At 47.7% G+C, this 27,500-nt stretch overlaps 1 protein-coding gene across 7 annotated transcripts in view; it reads right to left on the reverse strand.

The window, feature by feature from the left end:
- pde4dip (phosphodiesterase 4D interacting protein) overlaps positions 1-27,500 on the reverse strand; it is an 85,944-nt gene that overhangs the window by 25,421 nt on the left and 33,023 nt on the right. For 3 of the 7 annotated variants that reach the window (XM_076726766.1, XM_076726765.1, XM_076726767.1), the window contains exons 4-11: positions 13,806-13,916; positions 11,644-11,720; positions 8,681-8,804; positions 8,334-8,494; positions 7,989-8,103; positions 7,201-7,236; positions 341-478; positions 68-187 (exon numbers count right to left, since the gene is read on the reverse strand). In XM_076726766.1, coding sequence (XP_076582881.1) covers positions 68-187; positions 341-478; positions 7,201-7,236; positions 7,989-8,103; positions 8,334-8,494; positions 8,681-8,804; positions 11,644-11,720; positions 13,806-13,916 — 882 coding nt within the window. Of the gene's footprint in view, positions 1-67; positions 188-340; positions 479-2,596; positions 5,903-7,200; positions 7,237-7,988; positions 8,104-8,333; positions 8,495-8,680; positions 8,805-11,643; positions 11,721-13,805; positions 13,917-27,500 lie in introns of those variants that run through there. The other 4 variants (XM_076726762.1, XM_076726761.1, XM_076726763.1 and 1 more) reach the window with 2 other exon arrangements.

The raw sequence follows: 27,500 nt of genomic DNA on the forward strand, positions 1-27,500 counted from the left end.
ACTGTCCACCCCTCTATCCGTCCCACTGTCCACCCCTCTATCCGTCCCTCTGTCCGTCCCTCTCTACCTGCGCCTCCTTGGAGTTGACGGTGTCGGTGATGTTCTGGATGTTTCTCTCCTGTCGCTGGGCTTCCTCTTGGGCTGAACGCAGCTCCAACTCCATCTCACTGAGTCGCTCCTGCAGCTTCTACACACACACACACACACACACACACACACACACACACACACACACACACACACACACACACACACTTGGCTGAGTACAGATGACAGGTCTTTGTTCCAGATTCAGATGGATGAGTTTGGGTCTGTAGGTGGGAGGGGGGACGTGCAGTACCTGGTTCCTGGTCTCGCTCTCTCTGATCTTGGCCTGGAGCGAGTGGACCTGGTCCTGGGCCTTCTGCAGCTCGCCGACACACTGACCTGCAGCGCTCTCATACTGACTGAGCTGCCCCTGCTGCTCATCAATCAGTCTCTGAAAGACACGGGACACAAACAGGCCAACAACAATGAGAACATGCAGTGATGTCCAGCACAAAGCAACAACACTAACGATAAACTGATCAATCGATTCAAAACTGATCAATCGGGGGGAAATTAAACTTTAGACTTTAATATTTTGTTAGCTGTTTGTTGTTCATCATTGATCAGAGTGACCATTGATGCATCGATCGCTGAACGGCTGGAAGCGAACAGTGAAATGTTCCTGCAGCTGTTGTCAATGAGCGAAAGTGGAAAGTGACGTCAGCTCACTGCTGGATGACTTCCTGGGGAAACAGCTGTCGCCATGGCAGCCTGCTGTTGACTTCCTTGTTTTTGTTGTTATGATCTGTGTAACGATGTGATGTCACTCTGCCCTCCGAGACACTATGAGCTGCATGTGCATCCATTTCTACAGAGAAGGAAAATTCTACAGGAAAATCTGTTTGTTTGTTTGTTGTCTATGAAAAAAAAACCTCACAGAGCAAATCAAAGAGAGACGGAGCTGAGTGGAGTAGAAGTACTACAGTGAAGTACTATAATTAGTACCAAATGTAGTTACATACTCGACATTTCTAGAAAATTAGGAAACTATGTGACTGATAAAATGCAGTTTGTTAAATAATCTGCAATTCAGCTGCTGAAGCTGAAGAATTCTACTAATAAAGTTTATTGTTTTCTAAAAAAAGAGAACAGAAAAGACAAGCAAAGACGAGACAGAGGACATGTAGACGTCGAGCCACTGTAGTGTGAAATGAGAGTGAGAGCTGATGGGTTGTTTCTCAAACTCTGTAATCAGGCTGCAAACTGTGATTTCTGGCTGTCAATCATGAGAAAAACATGGTGAAATCATCGATCAATCGATCCAAACACGTGACGGTGAGAAACATACGACCGAGTTCTCACAACGTGCCTGTAGCTGCAACCCACAGCTGCACAGGAGTCAACGAAGTGCGAGGAGACGCGTCTGAAACAGGCCGACGTGAACTGATGAGACCGGACGACGTGTCTCCACTGACAACTTTTCTATTACGATTCATGAGACGTTCACCACCGAGGGTGTGGAGGTTTCTTTAAGGACTGTCTTCAGCTGTCCAATCATAAAACAGACCTCTGGTAGAAGGTCAGCAGTCACCCCAAACAGAGTCTTTAGTTCACCAGAGTCCAGTTCTACAGTCCCTCTCAGGGTGTGACAGAGTGTCCTCAGAGCCTGGTAAACAGAGCTGTGCTGTCTCTGCTGCTGCCGGCACACTGAACCACTTTCACACTGATCATTAACATAACAACAGACGTTATGAAACCGGATCAGACCAGCAGAGCCTTCACGCGCTTGGAGACTGTCTCCATGGCAACAGAGGCGTTGCCAGGATACCGACGAGGAAGAGAATTTACAAACCCCCGCGAGGGTGATCAAGGCAGCGGGCGAGCTCAGCTTCGTCAGCAGCGAAGGAGACGAGCGAGGCGGAAACTCCGGAGAGAGTCGACCTCGTTCAGCGCACTAACGCGGAAGCAGGCCGGCGGCCCTGGTGGGACCTGGACTCCATCAGACTGTCAGATCCCTTTTCAGCAGTTTGTGTCCTGAGTGATTTTAAAAGGATCAAATCTAGGTTTTAAACCAGACGCTTCCTGTTTCAGCTGATAGTTAGACTGAAATGCCTTTTTCTCTGCTGGTGGTGATTCAGAGGTCTGGACTCAAAGGGTCAGAGGCCTTTTATCTAAACTACAGGATGTTTGGACAGCCAGTCATATTTTTAACAGTTCAATTTTACTCTAATTTCTGCATTATTGATAGAGGATTGCTCTTCCATGAAGTTGGGGGACTTGAAAGAGACAGATTTGAAAAAAAAGAAAAAAGAAAAAGATGCTGTAGAGGCCAAGAACTTCCTGACCTTTGGTCCTTTCTATGGGTCAGTCTCTAAAAAACCTGGATCCTACATTTCATATTTTTGTCTTACACCCTGCTTGGCTTGGAAACAATAAATGGAAAAGGAAATGAACATAAGAACAAAGTTTTAAATGTCCTGTTTGAATGAAAGCTACAAAATCAAAGCTGGCTCAGCTACACTGAGGTCAGAGGTCGTCCAGTAACCAGGTACTGTGGCTCCTGATCTACCTGCTGAAAGCGAAACGGCCCACACTGAATGTAATCATCCAGCCACTGCTCCTCCATCTCTGCCAGCTCCACCTGCAGCTCCTGCTGGGGACACGGTGTCACGACCTCCGGTACAGGCCGGTGGGGGTACAGCTCGCAGTCCGATGGCCCTCCACAGGGTGACCTCAGTCGGATGGGCTGGGGCAGCGACAGGCCTTGCTCCAGTTTGGCTTTGACTAGAACTGGGAGCTTGCTGCCCCTGTGAGGCTTCACTGGCCGGTACTCCCAGCCCCTCAGGAGGTTCAGCATCGTCTCAAGCCCAGAGAGGGAGCTCTCGCTTGGGTGTTTGTCCCATGGAGTGTCCCTTCTCGCTGGAACCTCTTCTGGATCTTTCACTGGTTCTGTTTCTTCTCTTTCTTTGTGGTTGGCAGGAGCACAGCTCATGTCCACGGCAGTGTCGAGAGATTCTACAGACGATGCCGGGCTGGGACTCGTCCTGTCGCACGTGGTCTTATCGGTGTCCAACCCAGCTGAACTGGACTCAAAGGTGACAGCTGTAGCCTCGGACACTCCAGAGGCTTTGGTGGTGTCCTCAGCCCCTGAAACGGCTGCTGAGTAGCGGGTAGACGGGCCGCAGGATGTGCTCCTGCGCCCAACCCGGCGAGGCACCTTACACACTGCCTCGTAGTCAGAATCAGCAACACGGAGAGCTGCACATCCCCTGCAGCGCCTCGGCTTCTGGCCAGAGAGCGAGTCTGCTGCTGGGCAGTGGAGGAGGTGGTGGTGATGGTGATGGGTGTGGTGGTCCAGGGTGGCATCCTCCTTATCAGCCCAGGATTCATACACAGAGTAAGTCAGATCATCCTGGATCATATCTGAGTATCTGACGTCCTGCAAAGCAGACAGATCCAACACAGGAGAGTCCTCAGACCCCATCCCAGCGACCTCCACGGTGGAGCCGGGAGGAGCCACGTTCTCATCCTCTGCGTTGTTCTTCCGGTACAGGCCTCCGATACACTGCCTCAGCCGGTCTTTCTCCAGCAGCAGCTTGTGGAGCCGCTCCAGAGATAGCGCCTCCACACGGGCGATGACCGTGTCGAAGCGGTACATGCGGTCCAGCATGAAGGTGCACTTGGAACAGGCGAACTCGCCGCGGCCGTCCCGGGTCAGCTCGTGGCCCAGCGCGTGGGACAGCAGCACCTGCAGGTTGACCTTAGCCGCTGGGTGGAAAATCCATCGCCGCTGGTTGCCGCAGAGCTCGCGGGCGCAGATCCTGCAAACCTCCTTCATCTTCACCACGTCCAGCATCACAGCAGCAGCACGCAGCGGTGGACTCACCACCAATGAGACAGCAGAGCTTCTTCTGAGTCAACTCAGTGTCTTTAGTCACACATGAAAAGTCTCTTCAGACTCTGAGAGGAAATCACACAAAAAGAGCAGAATGTATGGCTGGACTTCTGCACAGGTGTGCTCCAACAGTTTTCACAGGTGTGAAAAAAGAAGAAATTAAAAATAGAAAAGGTATTTTTCAATACGAGTCTTGAACAGAGATGCTTTTCAGGGTTTAGTCCCTCTTAAGCCTCCAACGTTGAATGTAGAGTAATTTTAGCAGCTGGGATTTTTATTAGCTTTGGTCAAACTGAGGTGGGTCATGAAGCCTGTTCGGACTCTTGATGATGGAGGATGAGGAAGCAGCATCAGCATCAGTCCTCTCTGATCCAGAGATGTCAGATGTCTTCGGATCACGCTGACATGAAAACGTGATCAGCGGCGTGAAGAAGATTTCCAGGCAGAGCGGATGTGAGTGAATCTGTCCCCGGTCACACTTTCACTTCCTCGGTGTGAACTGCAGACATGAGCTGGCAGGTTTCGTCCCGTCGGTTCGTCCTCGGTGACTCGGCTCAGAGACACGATCCTCCGCTGATGTCGCTGCTGTTTGTTGGCTTTTTAAATCAATGACGTCTCTTCATGACAGCATCTCCCCGCCGCAGCAGCAGCTGCCTCCGGTACGATCCGACACGAACACGGAAAAAAAACCTCCGCGATCTTTCGTCGTCGTCGGTTTGGATGTTCGCAGATTGACCGGAGAGGAGACCGTCCGCGGCCCGGCCAGGCGTCTCCTCACCGGCAGCGGAGGATGGAGGGAGAGGCTGTCAGAGCCGGAGCCGTTTTCATAACGAGACAACGGAGCAACGTTGACACAGAGCAAAGATCGTCGATGTTTGACAGGATGTCTCACTCTCACAACTTTGAAGTAGTGATTTCCATTATGTTCATTCTATTTATGTAGCATGTCATATTTTTTGTTTCTATTGTTTTGTGTTTTCACAGACCTCTTCTGAATGATGTTATTTCTCTAGTTGAAAAGGGTTTCTCTTTGTTGTCTGTGTCTTTGTGTTAATAAAGATTTAAAAGTGGGTGTTGCAAACAAACAAGGTTTAAAACACTGAGACATGAAAGATGATCCTGTGAAACCGCGTTAAGGAGAAGCTCAGCTTTGCTCTGTTTTTCAGTGTTTCGGTGCCTGACATCAGTGTAGGAGTGAGACCTCCTATTGCTGCCTGGACTGAACCATTTTCTGGAAATGGGGGTGTCTGAGCTCTGCCTTTAATGCACATTTGGTTCCTTCCGTGTTAAACTTGATTAATTGTTTCCTTTAAGTCAAGACTAAATCACGCACATGTTCAACAGCATTCATTGAATTTTGTCTGACTGTTCATCATGTTGTTTTATTGGCTGTGGTTCAGTCATACTCTTTTCATTTTCCTCCATTGTTTTCTAAATGTGAACACGTGATTACTTTGGGTTGAGGCATGTATTTCATGTTTGATGTTCCGTATCTGATGAAACGTTTCACAGCATCAGTAAATAAAATATTATATATATCATCTCTGTGGTCGTCCCTCCTCACTGCTGTTCAGGGTTAGGGGTTAGGGGTTTTGTCTGAACAGCACAAAACTGCTGCGTTCAACCTGCAAAAGGTGAGGCCAGAAGGACTTCAACAACGCCTCTCCTCCAGATCATTAACATGACAACACCGTGTGATAACTTGTGTAACTGTAAATACTGCACAAAGCTTTGCCATGGCAGTGCGAGCCTGTCTGTGTGTGTGTGTGTGTCTCTGTGTGTGTGTGTGTGTGTGTGTCTCTGTGTGTCACTCTGTGTGTGTGTGTGTGTGTATGTGTGTGTGTGTGTGTGTGTCAGTCTGTGTGTGTGTGTGTGACCTGAAAACAGGCCTGAGTGTTTTCCATCGGGTTCATTAAATTCTCTAAATTGTCAGTGTGGAATGAGTTCATGCCTTTCCCAGAGGCAGCCGGTCCTGCTCCGACCTTCACATGCATGTCCCACAATAGGGGGGGGGGGGCTCTCATTTGCCTGGAACTCGTGTCACCGAATCACATGAAGCGTTAATGGAGCAGCAGGACTGTGCTCTGAAAACACTGATGTCATTTTCAAGAGACATTTTCCGGACGTTTTTCCCACAGACTCACAGAAACTGTCTGGATGCTGCTGATACAACTGCTCTCACATGTTATCTGTTTTCCTCTGTGTGTGTGTGTGTGTGTGTGTGTGTGTGTGTGTGTGTGTGTGTGTGTGTGGACCACCGCAGGACTCCCTGACTCTCCTCTGACCCTCATCGTGTCCACATTTGTCACCCTACAAGCCTCTGGAGACACGACACCAAAACACCGATCGGCTGGAATGAGGCACGCAATCAAAAATCAATTAATCCTAATCAGAGATAAGTTCCACACGCTGCTGACAGCCTTCAGCCTTCTGTTTGTTTTTCTCAGAGTGGCAGAAATACCAAAGTGTGACGGCGGTGAATTAACGGAGGAGGTGTCTCCGCTGATTTTCTTCCCTCAAACGTCTCACTTGTTGGTTTTCTGAGTAAACAGCTGAATCCTCGTGTGCTCATGAAACCAGTCTGTGTGTCAGGCGGCCATCAGACGGCGAGCTGAGTCTAATTAAGAGTGGCGTCGGTGAGGAAACGGAGGCTAAATGAGCAGGACTGTACTGTAGGTGAGAGCTGACTGCAGTGACCCCGATTCTCTGACGGCGGCTGATGAGAGAGACTGAGTGGACTAATATTAGAAAGAGCAACACAAGCAGGGGTGACAGGAGGGCAGGAAACCCGCTTCAGATGGCACCAAGGCTGGATTACCAACTGGCAAAGCAGGAAACTGGAGGGCCACAGAACTCCAGGGACGCCCCAAACACCTACTGTGTGTCCACTGGTTTATGATCACTGAACTGAAAGTCCTTTTGGATTAAAAAGATGCACCATGTTATCACCTGATTCTGAAGCTTTGTCTGAAAGAGGGTCCCCTAACGAGACCTGTGTTAGGTCAGTTTTAAATGTTCTAAATTAAATGTGTTTAAATGTTCACACTGTACATCTGTGGCCAGCTGACAGGTGGAGTAAAAGTCCAGCGAAGGCCTCAGAGATACATGCAGAGTCTGTCAGGCACCACTAGGTGGAGCTAACTCTCTGTGAGCCCAGAGGAGGAGCAGTGGAGGACGAGAGTCATGAAGCATCGTCTTATGCACAAGTTTGGCTTCAAAGGTCAATTCACCCCCAGCAAACCAGCTGAATTCATCAGTGTGAGCTGATGTTTTCCTACCTGCATCTGGACCTGGACTCGCCGCTCACCATCACTCTGCGAGGAAAGAATGAACTCATGTTACGCAGAAAGCAAATCGCTCATCTCTTACACCTGTGCAGCTCTCAGAGGACTGAAGCTGCACATCACAGATCACATGAATCTGATGTCTGCGCTGAAGGAGCAGCGGTCGCCCTCCACCTCTGCTCACATCAAACCCATCCTGGCCTCTTATGATGTGTTGCACGTCGTGTGGCCGGACCACATGACCATCAGCAGCTGTATCAGGTAACAAGTGCAGCATTTATAAGAACCAAAAATAAATGACCTCCAGTGGAGGTGAGCGGTGCACTGACAGTACGCCTCAGCGTGGTCGTGACAGAAGACGCGTGCACGGACTGTCCTCGTCAGCCATGACGTGCACGTGTCTTCGTCCTCGTGGTCGTGTGCAGCTCGTCTGCTCTGCCAAGGTTCCACTGACCCACATGTGGATATAAAAACAGTTTGATACCTCAGTCAGTCAGCCTGCCTGGGTTTGAGCCAAAGCACAAAGATAGAGGAGGAGCGATGAAGGTAGCCTGATGAGGAATTTAGCCTGCAGCTGGGTCACATGACTGGCTCACATTCACAGATTTAAGGTCTTAAGCACCGCCTGCATCTATCAAGCTGCTCACAGAGAACTTTCAGAGCTGATTCTTCAGTGCAGAGCTCAGACTTTCAATAAGCTCAGTCGCCTTCAGGATGTAATCTGATCAGAGTACATGTGTGGGCTTTATGGTTGATGAGGAGGAGTGAGCGGGCAGAAATACCTCAGCCTCTCCTTCTTTCTTCTTGAGAGAAGAGGAAAGACTGTGAACTTTGACCTCTAGCTCCTCGACCCGCTGACCCAGTGAATGTTTCTGCTGTGTCAACTCCTCGATCGCCCTGAGAGAGAGAGAGAGAGAGAGAGAGAGGAAGCTGAACAGATGGAAGCTGCAGTGAAGTTCACAGATGTAACCCAGAGTCGCTGCTGGCTCAGGTGCAGTCTGCAGGTCAGAGGTGTGAACAGTGGCAGCAGACACCACCCAGACCAAAGAGAGCGACTCATCAAACACATCAGTTCATCTGCTGTCGGCTGATGAATCCATGAACTGAGCAGAGACAACAGCACAAACCTGTCTTTGTCTGCCAGGGCCTGCTGGGTGAACGCTCCGCCCGAGCCTCCGCTCTCCTCCATCCTCTCCACCATCTCTCTCTCCAGAGCCAGGCAGCGCTGGGCCTCAGAGTCCGCCAGCGAGGCCATTCGCTCGGCCTCGTCTCGTGCCAGCGAGGCCTCCTGAACACCCACACACAGGAGGACAAGCTGGTGAGTGTGTGTAAAGACCTGCTGAGGGTCTGTCCTGTCTGTCACCAGTGGTTTTTGACAGAAAACTCCAGCTGAGTCTAACTTCTGTAGTTTCAGTTTTCTATCACTTATCAGTACTTCTACCAGTACTTCTTGTGTGTATTTGCGTGTCTGCACCTCCTGCAGCAGCTGAACTTTGGTTTCGAGGATCTCCTGCATGTGGCTGATCTCCTCCTGCCGCTCCGCCAGGCGACGCTGCAGCTCAGCTTCACTCTGATTGGACAGGCTCTCTGCCGCTGACCTATGAGGATGGAGTTTCAGACAAAAATGAGAAAAATTCAGTTTCATAGGATGTTTTTCTTGAATTGGCCTCGGTTTTATCAATGAGTCTCTGTCACAGTAGAACACAGAACATGTGCTTTAAATACTTTAAAATGGCGAACACAGTGATAAAAACTGTTTGCAAACAGGAAGTGACCATTCCTGCAGAATGTCTTTAAATCTGATTGAACTAATTGCAAAGAAATAGCATGAAACGTCTTTCCAGGCTTATCCGAGCATGTAATGAAGCGAACAGATGCTATTTGTTAATGTTAGAAAGTCTGTTAAGGACAAAATGACATGCCGGCAGATTTATTCTGATGCTGAGAACGATCCAGTTTTAACGAGTGAAAGAATGATTCAGCGTTTCCCTCCGATGAAACATCTCATGTCACTATCCACTCGATCAGTTGATGAAAGACTCAACAAGGACGACGCTCAGTAAATGTGGTGTTTTTCATGATGTAAGCTGAGCTGGTTCACCTCCACTATAAACTCCTCCTGGTTTTTAAAAGGCCGCGTGGTGTTGCTGTTGGATCTGAATGTTTCCTGACTCTTTATCGAACTTTGCACCAAACTGAACTGAAAGCTGTTTGCAGGATTTGGAGACACACACAGAGGAAATAACACAAGACTCAAGCAGAGTGAACTTTGCCTCTAGGAGAAATGTCTCTGACCCCTCTGAGGGACGAGGACGAGGGGGGTTTATGGTGAAGCCGGTCTGTCAGTGCTCCAGCACTCAGCAAGTCCAACAGCCAGAAGGTCACACTCAGCCTTTCCTCCTCACATCTATCAGCCGGGCTCTGTTAATAGCTTTAATGATAAACTGTGACCAGAGAGTTTATTTATGAAGCAGCAGAGCAGAGAGAAAAGACCCCGACACTGACCCCAAACCCCACCCTGACACGAACACCTTCACTCTGCTCAGACGCTGGAGTTTCTGCTCCTTCTCGGCTGAAATGACTGAGCTTATAATAATAATGGTGTTTTTCCTTCATCCACCTACTGAACAAACCATCAAACAGTTACAAATCAACTTAACAAACTCTTTAACTTTAACAAACTCCAGAAAAACACGTCATGGAGTCACCTGCTCTTCTTTTCCTGTAATTAATGCTAATAATAACCTTGTCTGTGTGCACTCGTACAGTGGACCATTGGCACAGAGGGAATCCAGGTTACAGAGGAACACTTGAGCGGCTGCTGATAAAATGCCAGTGAGAGCAAACATGTTTTGTTGATGTGTTGATGGACAGCGTCCGTGGACGTCCATTCATATCGGGTGATTCTGCAGCGCTGATGTGACGATCCCTGTTCTTAACCAAGCAGTTTGTTTCCTCAACCAAACCTCACCTTAAAGATCACTTCACCACGTTTACACAATACAGATTCCGTCTCTCCCCTCCAGAGGTGTCCAATCCACGCTGATGGTTTTATTTGTCCTGGTTTAATGTGAGGTTTCTGTCTCCACAGAAACATTGAGAAAGACAAACAGAACATATGCAGAACTACTTTCTACAGAAGAAATAGTCCCTCTCCAGTCCCTGTCCCTGTTGTTGGTGAGGTCTGATGTCTCTAAACATGGACAAATAAAACCAAGACTATCTGCTTTCTTTGGTACCATAAGAACAACACATCCTCATAACGAAGACTGAACAGGCCGACTGTCAGTGGACATGTATGACTATTGGAGAGAACCAGTGACCAACCAGTACGACGAAGACGGGCCTTCATTTAGGCAATAAAACTACTTGATTAGCTTTAGGAAAAGATCGTGACTTGGCTTAAAATCCGTACGTTACTGTGACGTACATGATGTGAGTTAAAATGGGTGAACATTATGGGATGTAGACAGCGGTCTCCTGGGTGAAAGTCATGCGTTTGTTTTATCCATCCACCCCATCTCCCTCCATATGTGGACTTTCTTGCTCTTTACACTGCATCACCTGACCTCCTCCTTTGCTCCCGTCATAATTACTACGACCACTGGAGGTCGCTGCAGAATAATAAGCGTAAATGCGGGTCATCATAACCTCCTTGCAATAACAAGCCATGCAGCCATTTTTCTGCTGAGAGCGGCTCCGTCAGGATCGGGTCTCTTGAAGTAAACTCTTGTTCACTGCTCAAACACGGCTGGAGTAACAGCTCATGAAACAGGATGGCGCTGAAGCTTTGTTCCTGATCACATTCTGCCGTCTGCAGCCTCGATATCGTCGTCCTGTCGGTGAGGACTGAGAGACTGAGACGGACAGCTGCCTCACAGACAGGTGCTGCAGCTCGAATAGTTCCCGACTCAGCAGCACAACAAACCACAGGACACCTCTGCCCTTTACTCTCCCTGCTCCCAAACCGGCTACGCCCTCCCCCTTCAAAACAAACCCACCGTCCCCGCTCTTCACCTCCTCACCCTCATCCCCTCTTCGTCCTCCGTCCCAGAACACAGAGCCACTTCATCCTCTGCAAAAGCATTTCAGCGCTGAGTCCATACACGGCATTCCTCAGAGCTTAGCCCGTGTTGTGATAGCTAGGTGAGTCCACAGGCCGGCGGGCTCGCGTGTGATGAGAGGCCGGCGGGTCCCGAGGCTGCCCGGGCCCGAAGCACTCATGGACTCATGGGAAATAATCAAACCAGTGATGAAAAGACTGTTTTTGTAGTTCTCTCACTGAAATCACCAAAAGCATTCCAGCAAATCTGAGCAGCACAAGCAGCTGAATATTAGAAACCACCTCTGAATACATTTCAGATGGTTCAGGGGATGTGAGAGGCTTCAGGTGAGTGACCTGTGGGACATGTGGAGGTCCAAGGCCTGTGTACTCACAGAGCTTTGTCCAGAAGCTGTTGTTTCTCCTCCAGTTCATTCTTCAGACTCTCCACTTCAACCTTCAGCTCGATGTTCTGCAGAAGAGATTCATTACAGAAAACAGTGAGAACGTGCAGATAAGATGAGTAAATCACCGTTTATTGATCGTCTCAGTAAGTTCAGCTCATCAGTCAGCCTTTAGTCCAGTCCAGACATGGTCTTACTGTGTTCATCAGTGATACAGAACGAGAAATTATGATATAAGCAATTCATTATAAAACAAATCTTAGGTCATCTTGTCAAGCTTTCAGTTATTGGTTACTGGATGATGACTTAAAGGCAGCCTGGTGTCAGCATAATAATGCACTCCAACATGTTCCACAACAGCCGATATACGGAACAGAATGAGCAGACCGCTGTCATCTGCAAAGCCACTATATCTCCAGTGCTGTCTAATTCATCCTGCAGCAGAAAATCATTGTTTTTCATGTGGAGTTCTGCTCACTTTGCAGAGAGACACAAAATGAGGTTCCCAAGCTGCACGTGCTGACCTGGACTTCTGGGAGCTCTGCAGGACTATAAATAGCTGGTTGGGATATAAGCACCTGCTGTATCTCTCCTCTCAAATCCCTCCAGTGTAATGTCTACCACCCGACCCCCCCACCCCCCCACCCCCCGTCCTCCCTGCACCCAGCAACACCTCCACTTTTAACTTCTGGCTCTGAAAGCAGCAACAAACTGGACTGAGCTGGCCGTCACCTCGCTCACGTGCAGATATGTGCCTGCTGGATTTATTTTCCTGTACGTCAATCTGTAATTACAGTCAGTGTTCAGCAGCAGGTCCCTTTACTGACACACTGACATACAACACAGGTGCTGCTGCTGCTACCCTCAGTGCAAGGACACTCACATGGTACATGTGTACATGCATGTAGTGTGCATATATGGAGTCAAACTAGCAGAGTGCATGCACAGTGTGCACGGATGCATGCATGCACACAGCAGACCCGAAGCCTCTCAGGCTAACACGATGTGGGTCATTGGGTCTATAGTCAAAACAGGTCAGACAGCTGCTGCAGACGTGGGTCTCTTTAGACACACCGTACGCCTGTTTGTGCCCTTCATCTGTCCTGGCAGACAAAACAAAGTATTTAAAGCTCACTGTTTTAGCACTTTTTCCAGTTTCAGTGAGAAAAAACAGATCTTTTTAATGGTAGATGAGCTTCAACATCCAGGTTTTATGTTCTCACACATTGCAGAGATGCTTCCCCCTGCCAGAAAACAGTGTTACACGACGTTCACAGTAAAATCTGAGCGAGCTGTGTGTGTGTGCATACAGGACAGCTGTCACATGTCTGAAAAAAACATAAAACCACACTCAGATTTTAATGCTAACGATGCAGCGAGCTCTAAAATGAGAAGAAGTTCCAATAAACCGGTGATTAAAACGGGTGCTGCACTGGTTGAACGGTTTGTATGATTAAAAATTCCAGCATCTGTGGGTTTGCTGCTTTGCTTTCAATGCATTTTCTGCCTGCAGAGTGGATTTATCTCAGCCGGCTGACGGAGGCCTCTGACAGAGCTTATGGCCTCTGTGCAGTTCATCTACCTGCTGTAACAGACACAGCTGATATCAGAGCTCACATCCCAAAGATGAATTCAAAGTGCTCTCCTTCATCCCGTTCTTTGGAGGTGCAAAAGAGCCACAGAGCTCACACATTGTCACATTTGTATGATGGTAGATTTAGACTTAATGTGTTATCTGTTAGCATTGTTGCACTGTTTATTTCTGGCATGCTCACTTTAACGCTTCAATCTCACAAACCGTCTGAGCTCCACGGAGGAAACCAGAGAGCTGACAAAGGCCGAGAGGCCTTCAGCAGCTGCTCTGAAAGCACTGAGACACACTGCAGCTCACAGCCGCTCTGAGTTCCAGTCATCCTCACAGGCAGAAAGTTATGACTGACAGTTTGTATGAACTGTTGCAGAGCAGCCTGAGACCTGCTGTCAGTCTGAATAACCGTCAAACACAACTCTGCAGCTCTGAAAACAACAAGGCTGACCGCAGCGCAGAGCCCATCACTGCACAAGGGCGTCAGCTGAACGCAGACGCGGCGCATCTTGAATAACTTTCATGCATTTCTCACAGTTCAGCCTCTCAGACACATTCCTTCACTCACCCTCTTGTGAACGTCATCGCTGCTCTCCTCAAACTTCTGCTGGATCTTCTCCTCCAGGAAGTAGATCCTGAGCTTCAGGCTGAAGTTCTCCTTCTTCAGGTCGTTCAGGTGCTGCGAGATAGTGCGACAACCGTGGAAACCAGAGTTAGACATGCTGACAGGTGCTTCTTTCGCAGGGGGCATTGCAGCCCCCCATTTAGGAAGGCATAATATGTGAAAAGGCAGGGCTGCGGAGAAACTGTCTGAATCCAACTACGCTGATGATCCAGAACACTGATCAGGTCTCTGCGCTCGCCTGCGGTCACACATCAACTGACAGCAACAAGAACGAGTCGTGGTCAAAACACAAAGTGGACATGAGCTCGTCTCCGTCTGGATCTGTTTCAGGAGGCTCTGGGATGGCACACAGGCAGGCGGGGGGGCTGTGGGAGGCAGGAGGGGGGTGAGGAGAAGGGGGATGTTTCCTTTTTTACCATGAGGAAGTCATGCCAAGAATCTGAGACTGAGTGTGTGTGTGCGTGTGTGTGTTGACACAGTACAGGCACAAGTGTTGGGCTGCTGGAGAAGCCTCATTCACAGTTTGTGTGTTTGTGTGGGAAAACAGATCAGAGCGTTTTCCTTCACTGAGACCTTTGTTTCATCGGACTGTTGACTTGAGATGAACAAAAAGAGAAAACTGCAACTCACCAGAACAAAAGCTGGCAGCGTTTGTAGGTTTCATCAATGTTTCTCACATCAGTGTGTCTACAGTCATTATCAAAGTTCAGGTAACATCTACACGTACGAGACGACGGCCAGGCAGCAGACGACTGTTCCACCACGTTTGTGGTGACTAAACCGAGTATTTTACGCCAGAACATGATTCTTCCGAACACTAAATGAGTGGTTTTTGTGCCTGAACTAAAATTGAAAATGAAAATGTAAAGTTTCAACATGGTTTGCAGAAACGTACAACGCCGACGTTTCATGACTGGGTTGTACAAAAAATGACGTCTGTCTCCCAGAGGACGAAGCGCTGTGCTTCCCTGAACCTCGTACAGGGCGAATGTTCAGCCTCTGCATGCAGCTGTTTGCGTCTCCCACCAACAGTTGGTGCTGGAGTCTTTTAACCACGACCATAAATCTTCTCTGACCTTAACCAAGTCGTTTAAGTCGCCTAAACATGACCAAACCTTAAACACTGAGGTGACAGAGAACCAGTGCTACCAGTACAAGTGGAGCTTTGTTAAGGAGCTTCTAACCCAGCGATGGGCGTGTGCATCACAGCCAGTGGAAAACCTGCCGGCTCCATCATGGTTAACACAAACCACAGAGAGGTGACCAGTATATGATCTAATTATACAGTAAGATGGAGGCACACAGAGGACAGCTGTGGCTTTACTGGTGGATGGACTGGAAACACCATGAATACAGTTAGAAGACAACCAGTAAACAAAGAGACTGCGGGGGGGGGGGGGGGGGGGGGGACAGGTCACGCAGCACGACAGGTCCTAAAAAATACTCCTTTTCACCACTTTTGTCTGACTTTGATGGAAAAAGTCAAAGGGTTGAGGTGAAATGGGATGAAGCATTACAAAAGTCCTGAATGAAAATAACTAAATGACATGTTGGCGGAGGACGGAGCTGTGGGATGTTAAAATGAGCTTACATGAGACTGAAACATGAACGATTTTTAAGACACCCAGGCTAAACGGACCCATGTTTCCATTTAAATGACTGCACTTCATAATGAGAACAATCATGACTGCACATGGAAATATAGTCTCAGAAATGCTTATAAACATTTTTTACGTACGCTTAATGTCTAAAATCTTTCACCTTTCACGTTTTAACTGAGTCGTTTCGACGTCTTGTCGCCTGCAAAAAGCCAAAACTAAACTTACAAATAAATGAGCCGAGGAAGCAGAGAAGAAGGTGGGAGGCTGCTCTACACTCCCAGGTACTGCCTGATCCTCCTTCGTGAACACATCATGAGACAAATCCATTTGTGACCACAGGGAGGCGCTAACGCTCCACCTGAGCTCAGAGGATCCGAACATCCCTGCAGATCTGGGGAGAGCAGCAGCCTTCCAGAGGCTATTTAAAGCAGCGGCTGCCCTGCGGCTGTCACTGAGGAATGCCGATCGCACATGCAGGGCCGTCCAGCGGCTGGCACACAGTTTGAGACTGACTGGCTGCAGATTACAACTACACACGAGCAGGCGGCTGAATGCAGGAACACATGTTCTATTCATATTCTGCACATACATGCACACGAGAGCCGTGCTCACACACAAGAGAAAACACACCCAGAGAGCCTGAATGTGACAGAGTCCGCATCCTTCATGGAATCACAAACACTTCACAAACCCGCACACGTGACCAGAATCCTGACCGGACGGAAACCTCAACGGGCCCCTGATGTCAAAGAGCCCGGGCACAGTGTGTCACAGCTAAGTGTGTTTTCCCTGTCCATTATATTTAAGTGCAGCACTGATGTTTATCAGTGTGTAACACTGACTACAACATTACGACAGCAGATCTGTAAAATAACCGCACACGTGTTTCTCATTGGGCTCACCGCCGTCAATAAAGCAGCGACGGCTGCCATTTCCCTTCTTTTAATTTTGTGTAAATTCAGAGAGAATTTTATTTAGAACCAAATCCTAACAGAAGTTATCTGAGGGCCCTTTTCAACACCGCACTCATTATTCACACAGAGCGAGCAGGACGAGGCGAGGAGAAACCCTCCAACACTCAGAGACCTCGAGCAGAACAGTTTGAGCATTTCTAAAATCTGAACAGATAAATTGTGTCTCATTTGATGTGGAAACAACGAAAGACGTGAAAAGCGTGGATTTGGATCTAATGATAACATCTTCAGCCTGGATTTGAAACCCTTTATTCAACCCAAAGAAACGCTGCTGGAATAAAAACTAAAGCCTCGAACCAGGATCAACTGAAAGGATTAAAACATACAATTATTCAGCTTAAATATTTGGAGTTGGTATTGATTTGCTCTCTAATAATTTATCACATATTTTCTTTGACATGAAAGATTTGTCAGGTGTCGACCAATGAGAAGAGAAGCTGCTGGCAAAGCAACTGGACTGAAACGTCAGAACCAATGAAATTTAAGTTGTTGCTCCATATAGTTAATGCAATTAATTCCGAGAGATTAGAGAAAAATGTTTCAAATATTGTTTCTTCACTGATTAACTATTCATTGTATAAACTTCAGAAAATGGTGAAAAATGTCCATGCTGGAACCAAAGAAAACTGACATTTTAATTTTAGAGATGATTTTAACAAGTAATCAATCATCAAAACGTAAGACAACTTTCCGTCCATCGACTGGTCGATTACTCGATTGTATCAGGATTGATTTTGTTCTTCGGTACCTGGAACCATTTTTAATACACTGTGTGTCCAAAACTATGTGGTCAACTTTGTGACCTAAACCCTAAAGCCCATCCAGCACCTTTGGGATGAAGTTAAACACAGCTGCAGTGTTTGGTGTCTGTCCATATACTTTTGGCCACAGGTCCACTTGTAACCTCCAGAAACGCTCACAGAGTCTTCAGGGACTCCGTGATGGAGCAACACTGGCTGACTACTGAACACATTAGCCAGGGCTATTTGTCAATAAGCAGCAATCAGGTGAAGAGAATGAACCAAAAGTTTATTGCTGATGACAAAATTTTATAACAATCGCAATTTGACAGAATCTGAAAACACGAAACCGCAATAATTCTTCCAAAAATCAAACCAGATGAGAATCCTGGGCTGTCATCTGCTGTGGGACACATGTTGTAAGAGGTGATCAATGACTGAATCAGTCAGACACACACACACACACACACACACACACACACACACACACACACACACGGCTGATAGCTTTTTGGCCAAATCGATCGAGGGAGTTAGTCACAAGTGCATCACGTCGCCTGAAAACTGAAAACCAATCTGGAGTGGATGAAGCTGGAGAGTCGACGCTGACCGCAGCAGCTCATCCAGAGGTCGCACTGAGAGACGGCTGAATTTATTACAACACGACGTGCCCGTGAAATGAAATCATCCTAATTCTGCAGGACTTTTCCAGCATCAGCGCATAATCCAATACTAGAGGAGGAAAAAAAGGAGCATTAGAACATTTTTCCAGGCTCTCGACGGTCAAACTCCCACCCCACTGTGTCCTGTTATTGGGAACAAACCTGGACCCCGTTATTAGCATCAGAGGGGATTAAGAGCTGTAATATCTGGGTACGAGGACGGCTCCACATCACAGGTTCTCCCCGGCCTCTTCCTGTGCCAGTGACAGCTGTTTTGTTGCTCCGCCTGCCGCTACATCTTCGTGTTGAGAAAGGTTTAAAAACCGCCTCTGCAGGAACAGCGTGTGTGTGCGTGTGTGTGTGTGTGTGTGTGTGTGTGTGTGTGTGTGTGTGTGTGTGCGCGCTCTGGATTGGCAGAGCTCTGGGAGTTTTCCCCCTTTACCGGTAACAGGAGCTGCTTGATGCCAGCTAGCTCGACATTTTCCAGCCCTGCTCTCTGTCGGTGCCAAACCCCTAATGCAATTCTGCAGGGGGAATGTCTGATTGTGTTTATTGTGCTGCCATGGTCCACGGTAGACACGGCGGTTAAAAATTATCATTTGTAAACCTAATTACATCATAAAGAGAGCCACTAAAAATATCCCCAGGAGCTAATTACAATCACGGACAGATATGGGGACACAGAGGAGCAGATAAAAGCTGCTCTGTGGGCAGAAGCTGCAGCAGAGTTGATCATATTCTGCATCACGTCAGCTCAGTTTCATCTACAGCGCTGAGCAGTGCAGCATTATGGAAGATACCTGTACGCTTGTAGTCTTCATCTGTGAGAATGACATGAAAAGAGGCCAACCTCATGTCTGTGTTCAGTATGGAGCTGGAGCTAGGATGTGATTAGCCTAGCTTAGCATGAAGACTGCGAGCAGGGCGAAACAGCTAGCCTGGCTGCGTCCAAACCTCTACAGCTCACTCGTTAACGCGTTAATCCAAGCATGAAGGGAAACATAAAAATCATGATTTTGAGGGGCGTTACGTGCTGGTACCATCAAGCCTGCAGAGACCAAAGCCAAATCCTGCGCTCACTGACCGAGACCTGCAACCTTCTCTGAGAAGAAACAGAATAATCCTGCACACTTTCAGTCACTGCCTCACCCTGACAACAACGTTTCAGTCCAGGACCATCAGACGACGAGACCAGACTGTGCAAGAAGCAAAGTTAAGGCTCGAGGTAAATGCATTCAAATCAATGCAAAGAGCTGGGTGGTGTGCCCTGCGGGACGATCTGCTCCACCCTGTTCACCAGCAGGCCTCTAACCGTGTCTGTCTGCTGAGTGCTGTTGAACGGGTGAGTTTTTAGAGCTTTTTCTCTGAGAACAGCTTCCTGCTGCAGCAGAAACGTTGTTCAGAGAGTGGCGAGAGTGAACCGAGCGATAGCTACAGTTTAATGGAAATGTCTGGAGAGAGATACACTCCAACCAACGTGATGATTCTGTCACACACTTTGCTTTAGACTGAACATTCAGGGACGGCAAATACAGCACAGATCACTTTCTACTGTATTTAATATGATGATGAGTGAAATTCAAAATGAAACAGCATTAAATCTCTAACACAGCAGCTACTGCAGACCTCAGAGGTCACTGCTGTTATTAGCGAGCCTGGCACGGAGGCTGCGAGCCACATTCGCTCTGACCACACACCCTGACTCCGTATAACTGAGGTTCACTGCAAATGTTCATAATAAAATTACACTCAATCCCTGAACAGATTACGTTACACTTCACCCTTAAAATAGATTAACGAGGGAGGGAAGGCCACGTGCTGCTGTTCCCACACTGTTAACAAAAACTGAGCTAATACATCAAGAAACTTTTAACAAGTGCGTAAAATAACCCAATTTATTTTTCTGAGATGGAACTATATTTATTTTCATTTCAGTTTCCAGTGAATAATCATTTTTCCTCACACCACACGGCTCATAATGATGCACAAAACAGTTGGGCCGACGTTCAGAGAAAGCACAGCTCACAGCCTGAGGATGATTTATTTATTAGGAAAATTTATCAAGCAGAAAATTTAGAGACTGGCCGTCCTCAAAGGAGCGCCGCCTGGTGGGTGAGAGGACCCGACTGAGGCCGAGCAAAACACAAAGTGAATTAATGAACGTCTGCTGAGATCAGCCTGGACCGTCAGCGAAGAACCGAGCGACCGAAGGTCAAAGACACTTCATGCAGAGTTACGACTGGATGCACAGATCACGCAGAATAGAAATAAGAACATCTACAAGGGAACAGCTCGAGATAAACAATGAACAGATTCACTCATCAAACTGATTCGGTGAATTTACTTCAACAAGCGACTTCTCATTGGTGTCGGAAGCAACTTCCAGTGTAAGAAAAGCCGCACCGAAGGAAAGATTTGCAACAGAATCTGTTTTAAATATCAAACATTTTGGACCTGAAACTCGACCCTGAAGCGCAGTCAGCTGTTTAAATCTGCCGTTTGGGACCAACATAAACAAGCACAGATGCAAACGATGAACAGCTAAACGCCGTAGTGGCTAATGCTCACTGTGTGTTGAGGCAGAATTCGGTAAAATATTAATGTTCAGAACGTCACGGATGCACAGTGCAGAGGTGAAAACACAGGGTGAAAAAAGCTGCTGTCTCCTGCAGCTGGAGGACATCTGCAATAAGCTAACAGTGTCCTTGATGATGTCTCTTCAGGGCTCAATCTCCTGTCTGCATATGGTATTATTCATTTTACTCTGAGAGAAAAGAAACAAGATAAAAATCTTATTAAAAAATCTCAAAACACGAATTTCTCGACTAAAAAAAAGGCAAAAAAATCCCATCTGTAGATTATTTCACGCCCACTGCAACTTTATGATACAACTGTCATCAAAGTGTCTGATAAAGCAATCAGTCGAGAAACAGTCAACGCTGAAGACCAACAACGTCCAAGTCGTCTCCCGCAGGACGCTCAGTTCGAACCGCCGAATAAATCAGAGCTAATCAGCAGTTTTCATGAGTAAATAAGTCTAATGGGAACGACATGAATCTGAAAAAGAAGAGATCTCCATGTGTCACAACAGTGAGAGACAGAGCCGTCACAGGGGGTCGAGGATCTGAATGCTCTTCAGCCGCCTCCTCTCACTTTCCCTCGCTCTTTGGTTTTGATCAAATCGCTCCCAGATGTGGTGGCAGCGGCTGCGTGTGAGTGAACGATGGTGCGGTGTGAAGGAGGTGGCAGTGGAGGGTGGACTGGTGGGGAGTCTTCAGCTCTGTGCCAGCCTCCCATCAGGGATCTCTGGGCTGGAACTGTACGGATGCAGCGGGGGGAGGCGTTCGATGGCTTTTCCAGCCCGTGCGCCAACTTGAATGAAAAAAGTCGACAAAACAAACAAACACAAAAAGAGCCGAGCGTGGGCCGTTAGCTTCAGCAAATCAACACATTGACTTCAATACATGCACACACCAAAGCTTTTTTCCATCCCTCTAAAATGACTGTGATGCTGTGCGAAAGCGTCCATCCCATAATGCGCAGAGCGAGGACTAAACTAAGTGCTGCACACAAAGACGAGGTCAAGCCGAGGGCGTCGCATGCAGCCTGCGGCGGCGGTTTGAGTGCAGAACAGCGGGTCACACGGCTGAAAAAACCCTGGCCGGCCTCCGTGTTTAGCTGCGGCCTCTCTGCGTTTCCATGGCTATTTACTCTGAGCGCCATTGTTTTGCTTTAATGATGCCAAGAGAACAAGAGGCATGAAGCAAAACAGGATCTGAATCTCTTTAACAGCACACAGAAACACACTGACTCCAGACGCTCACTCACAGACCGCGGCTGCAGAGCGAGGCCCGAGCTGGAAGCCGATTATTCAGCTCTTCTCCACAGCGGGGACGAGCGAAGGCCGGAGCCAAGTCCACTTTATAACACAGGATCAAAAGCACCGTTCATTTGTATGAAACCGAAGCCTGCCGGCAAATCATCCCGGCTGACGTGGAGTTCTGAATGAAGTCACATTAAAGGCTGTTTGGGAGGAAGCGGCAGACATAAATAACAAGCAAACCCTCTGAAATCTCACGGAGGCTTCAGCACTCAGGTCAGTGTTCGCTGCCCACTGCTCCCTTCTGTTCTTACCTGAACGTTTCCGCACCGCTAATCAAGTCACAGTGACTGAGGTTCGGGAGCGTCACCTGTCAGAGCCAGCTGTACCTGCTCCCCCCTTCAGCTCCGGCTTGTCTCCTCGAGTCCTCCCTCTCCTTTCCTTTCCGTGTCTTTCCTCCATCAACACACTGCCTTTCGTCCTCTTTCCCACATGAATCATCAGGATTGAGTAATTGTTTGAAATGTTTGGTGCTTTTTGTTCCAGATGACAATATTAAAATAATACTTTTTAAAAGCCTCACTTTGATCAACACAAACACATTTTCTACGGCTGATACTCCATCTGAGCGGCCGTTTCATCCGATGCGTCTGTCATTCCAGGCGACGCACATGTGGCGTCACATTCAACATTTTTCAGGACAATCAAAGGAACATTTTGATTGAAGAGTTTTTAGCTCAGCTGATGACAGCCTGTGCAGCTGCATCACTCTCATCTACACTATTTGTCATTTTTGGATCCATTCTTATGTTCCTGTTTGTCTGGCTCGGGAACAGGAAGACACTCCTCTTCATCCTGCCTGCAAACCTTTGGCTTGGTTTTCCTCTTCAGCCTCCAAACTGCTGAAACAATCAGTGCCACCTTTGCGCACTTACAGTTTTCAGGCCTCAGTACTCAGTGCGCAGCGGTCACTGAAATCAAGCCTCACAGAAACATGACGAGGACTTGGTTTGGCCAGTTTTCTATTCTTGACCGAAGAGTCACGGGCTGAAAGGTTTCAGCTACCATACATTATGTGTGGAGCTAAACGTCTATTTCGGTTTAAACCACAACTGATGTCATGTATTTTGTAGGGAGCACGGAGTCATAAATACAGTGTCTGATTCAGGGTAAGAGGGTCATTTATCCCTGCGGCCTGACTGAAAGGCCTACTGGGGCTAATCAACAAGAGGGCCAATCTACTGCTACAGAGACTGTATTTTACACAGAGCACCTTAACTAGATACACAAGGATCACTCTCTGCCAGGTGGAACCCAAGCTGGACAGGTCCAATTTTACTGGGCGGGTGGCTTTAAGGGCTGGAACTGACTCCAGGTCTGCAGGAGCGCTTTCACTGGATCAGAATCAGATGTTCCTGCACCACTTCCCCTCCTGACCCAGGCTGTCTGAGATACCTGACCCCCAGAAGTGAGTGCAGGCTGTGACGGATGGCCGGCAGCCTGGAGCTCAGGTTGATGATGCAGTGTGATACTCCCAGAGAGGGAGGGAGGAGAGCCGGGAGCAGGCCGGGACACAGGCAGCCCCTGAGGCTAAAACACAGCTGCTGCTGCTGCTGCTGCTGCTGCTGCTGCAGCCCATGCCTGCAAGCCCGTCAAAGAGGAAACCTTGTCAGCTCAGGACGGTCGCCAGAATAAAGTGTTGGCATCGTATGTTTCTGCAAAGCACAGATACGTTAAATTTGTGGCTCAATGAGCCAAACAGCAGACGACTGTTCCAGCCATGTTTGTTGTGACAGACCTGCGTTTTGAAGCCAAAGCGTGATCTTTTCCTGACCCTCACCGAGTGGTTTCAGTGCCCAAACCTGGCCTTAACCACAGCGATGTCACAACATAAAACCCAAACATAAAGAAACGGAAAGTCTGAACCTGAAGGAACAGAAAGTTTCAACACATCTGTGGTTTGCAGAAAGGTACGATGCCAACATTCATCCTGGTGCAATTCGACAGTGAGTCCATGTCCAGGTTAGAGACTCCTGGTTGACTTCCAGGGATATTGTGTGTCTACATATGCATATATCTGTGTGTGTGTAACGGGGGGTGCATGACCGTTCCTGTGCCTGCAGACATGCTGACATCTCACCCCTGCATGGACTGTGTGTGTGTGTGTGTGTGTGTGTGTGTGTGTATATATATATATATGTGGGGATTCATTTCGCTGTGTTTTGCCAGGATGAAGGTGAGAGGCAGAAAAATCTGAAATCTGAGCCAACAAACAGCTTTTTCTGGATGCAGATCTGACAGCCAACACTTCGACAGCACCGCCTCCATCTCTCCTCCATCCCTCCATCCTTCCTTATTGAGGTGTGAGCGCTGTGAGCCAGCCAGACAGGAAATGACCTCACCCAGGGACTGAGGGGACGGGAGATCAACAAAAGATAAAAGCAGAGTGAGGAGGGGGCTGCAGCTGGGGGCCAGTGTGTGCATATCTGTGTGCAGATCCAAATGTTGCTGCAACTAATAGCTGATTAAATCAAATGAGAAAATTAAGCAACAACAGTTTTGATAATAATTTAAGTCATTAATCTTTCTCCAGTGTGATGATTTACTGCTTTTCCCCGATGTCAGCAGAATATCTTCAGCTGTTCCTTCAGACAAAAGAAGCAATTTCAATAACAGCTTTGGCTCGAGTGAGCATTTTCTTATTTGATTTTATGGGCAAAATTTATGTAGTCGATCATTTAAATAACCAGCCCTCACAAAATTTATGTGAATTTCAACAAAGCTGTCGAGACAGAGTGAGTGTTTGGACCCTGACAGACGTCACAAAGAAGAAATGCTGATGTGAAATCAGAGATTTGGAAAAAGCTGCCACGCAGACTGCAGAAGGCAGCACGAGGATTACTAAACTGACCTGATGCTTGTTTTGAAATTATGACACTGTGTGAACAGATTATCGCCCAAATTCACCCCATAAAGTTCGTCACCTGCAGAGGAGCACGTTGATCGTTCATGTACCTGAAAACAATGAACTTTCTGCAGTTTCCATGCAGATATTGTTACGTCTGCAAAGGTCACAACAAGTTTACACTATAAAACAGCATCAGGAAATCATGACTCTCATCGCTGCTTCCCAAATTCGACAGCATCAATAAACTGATGACCGAGCTCATCTGCTGTGACTGAGCAGCGATGGCGTGTTGATGGTGGATAAACAACGCTGCGTCGACGCTGCGGAGGATAAACAGAAGATAACAGGGAATATGAAGTAATGTTTGTAAGTGTATAATGTGTATGAGCACGATAAAACCAGTGTGATGTGTAAGAAGCAAACGTGCCGTCTGTGGAGGATTTCACAGTCTGACTCTTGGACCAATCGGAATATTCCGTGCAAAACAAAGAGGATGACATCATGTAGTGTTCTTTCTCTCAGACTTCCTGACGACCACGTCGTCAATCACAGAGTGATCTGATTGAGTTTTCTCATCCTCGGTCCATCCTGCCCCCCCCCCCAACTGTCAGATGGGAGGAGTCCAGAGGGAAGAGGTTTACAGAGAGTGAGAGAAATTAAGCCAGACAGAATTCGCTATGTGGCCAAAAGTATGTGGACAGTCTCTGCTGGTCCTCGCTTCACTGGCACAACAGCTCAACATTTACTCATGAGCTGAAAACCCAGCGTGTAAGACGACTACATGTGTGTAATTCCTATCATGTTTAACTTGCCTCATTTTCATCTTTGATCCAGAGCGACAGTACAACATGAACGCCCTGACAGAAGGACGAGTTTTGGCTCATACGTGTCGGCGCTCCTCCACCTCTGCCCTGGAAACCTCTCCCTTCATTCGCCCTTATCTCACAGACACACACTGAAAGCCAGATGATTCAAACACAAACCACCCACTCGTCTCTCTGTCACAGAGGCGAACATGTTCACTGCTGTTTCATCCTCTTCACCCCTCCAGCAGGATCAGGATCCTCCTACCTGAGTCTAAACGCACACATCACCTGACACAGAGCGGAAAGAATGACCTTTACCTGACACAGTCTGAGGCACTGCTCAGGTCTACTCTACAGGTGAAGCCAGGACGCCCGTCAAAGATCGCCATTAGTGAGTGACTTTAAAGCTGCACTAAGCAACATGTTTGATTGACAACAGATCAGCTGTGAGGACACCTGAAAGGTGTCTGCACCTGCACACTGCAGGCTTATGCTTCGGCTGTTAAATCCAACTTTGTTTCTCAGTCATCGTCCATTAGTTTTGATGGATGGCTCTAAAAACTTCAATACCCATGAGCCTCTGCGGGCAGTAAAAAGTGTGAATCAGGACTGTGGAAAATTTAGTCACCATAGTTTTGTAATTCAACCCAAACTGATCCAGAGTCAGAAAGGGAGCTGATATAAAGTGCAGCCTGTAAGAGTGTTTCAGCTCTGTGATTGGATGTTTCTTAATATGCATCCTGGGAGTTGTAGTTGCCTTCTGTCCTGATGTTTTTACACCCACAGGCTCCATCAAAGAACCAGATTCATCTTTCATGATGATATTCATCTTCATCCAGCCGTCAGTCACCTCGCTGGAAGTGAACCTTTATGATTTGGTGGAGCATCCTAAGACACCTCTGCGCTGTCTTCAGCTTTCAGCCGGAGACTTTGGCTGCTTGACAGCAACAAATTGTTTGTTCCACAGAACTGGCAGAGAAGTTGTGTCCACAATATCAAACATCTTTCAGGCGCTGCATGTGTTGGCTGACTGCTGGCCCTTGTACTGGAAAGACTTGATTTCTGCAGATCTGACAGGAAACCATCCTGCTAAGCTAATCTTCCACAACCCTCTCGCTCTGCAGCGGTGCCAGAGCTAATCAGGAGACGTCAACACACACATATACACTCGGTAATGAGCGCATGCAGAAACATTGCATGAAGAAACACACGTTCTCTCCTGCGCAACAGTTGAAAACGATGATTATGACAATTCGTTGATTTCAGATCAACGCGCAGGCTCGACCTCAGAGACACCACGAGAACCTGAGAGAGTCTAAACACAGAGTCATTACAAAGCATCTCCTGAGCAGAAACTAATACCTGTTCCCAGGCCCGAGCGCCGTACACATGCAGGCAGGCCGGGCAAGGCCACGCAAATGCTTTCCATCAGTTTGTGTAAGCAACGATAAACACGTTACATCTAATCATAAAAGCGTGGATTTCATGTTACGGTCAGGGCACAGCCACTGCAGCCAAAATGCCCGGTTTTCCCATGGCAGATCTCAGAGGGAGAGTAGGTCTGTGTCTCATTTCTCTGTGTTTATGGCAGATCTAAATTATGGTATCAGGTTCGCCTGAAACCGAACCAACTGCCAACTGTCATGGCCGACCCTCCCATATAGGCCACTTTTGTCTCTGGGAAGTAGTGTAACACAATCTATCCCTGAATTTCTGGCTCTCCGCTTGGATTCATTTTCGCCGTACGGGGAGAGAGAGCAGACAGGTCTGAAAAAACAAACACAGACCTTCAGAACAAAGTTAGGGCTTCTTTTTTTTTACTTCTTCCCCAAATAGAAAGCAGAGGAAATGCTGCCGGCGCGGCCACGTTTTGTGAATGAAGCCCAGCTGACAATCAGAGCAGGACCTCATGATGTGTGTGTGCAGCCTTCTGAAGCCAACACACACATGCACGTATGCACAGACAGACACACGCCGTCATGGAGTCGCATGTCAGCGATGTTCCTCCATGTTTCTATAATCTATGCTGCCCTGTGTATTTGCAATACACAAGTATTCCAAGAGATGGCGACGTTACAGAGGGAAGTCAGGTGACGAAGAGCTTTGAGAGCCTTCACTCTGCATGTA

The sequence above is a fragment of the Chaetodon auriga genome, chromosome 3 (assembly GCF_051107435.1).
Source record: "Chaetodon auriga isolate fChaAug3 chromosome 3, fChaAug3.hap1, whole genome shotgun sequence".
NCBI classification, from domain to species: Eukaryota; Metazoa; Chordata; class Actinopteri; order Chaetodontiformes; family Chaetodontidae; genus Chaetodon; species Chaetodon auriga.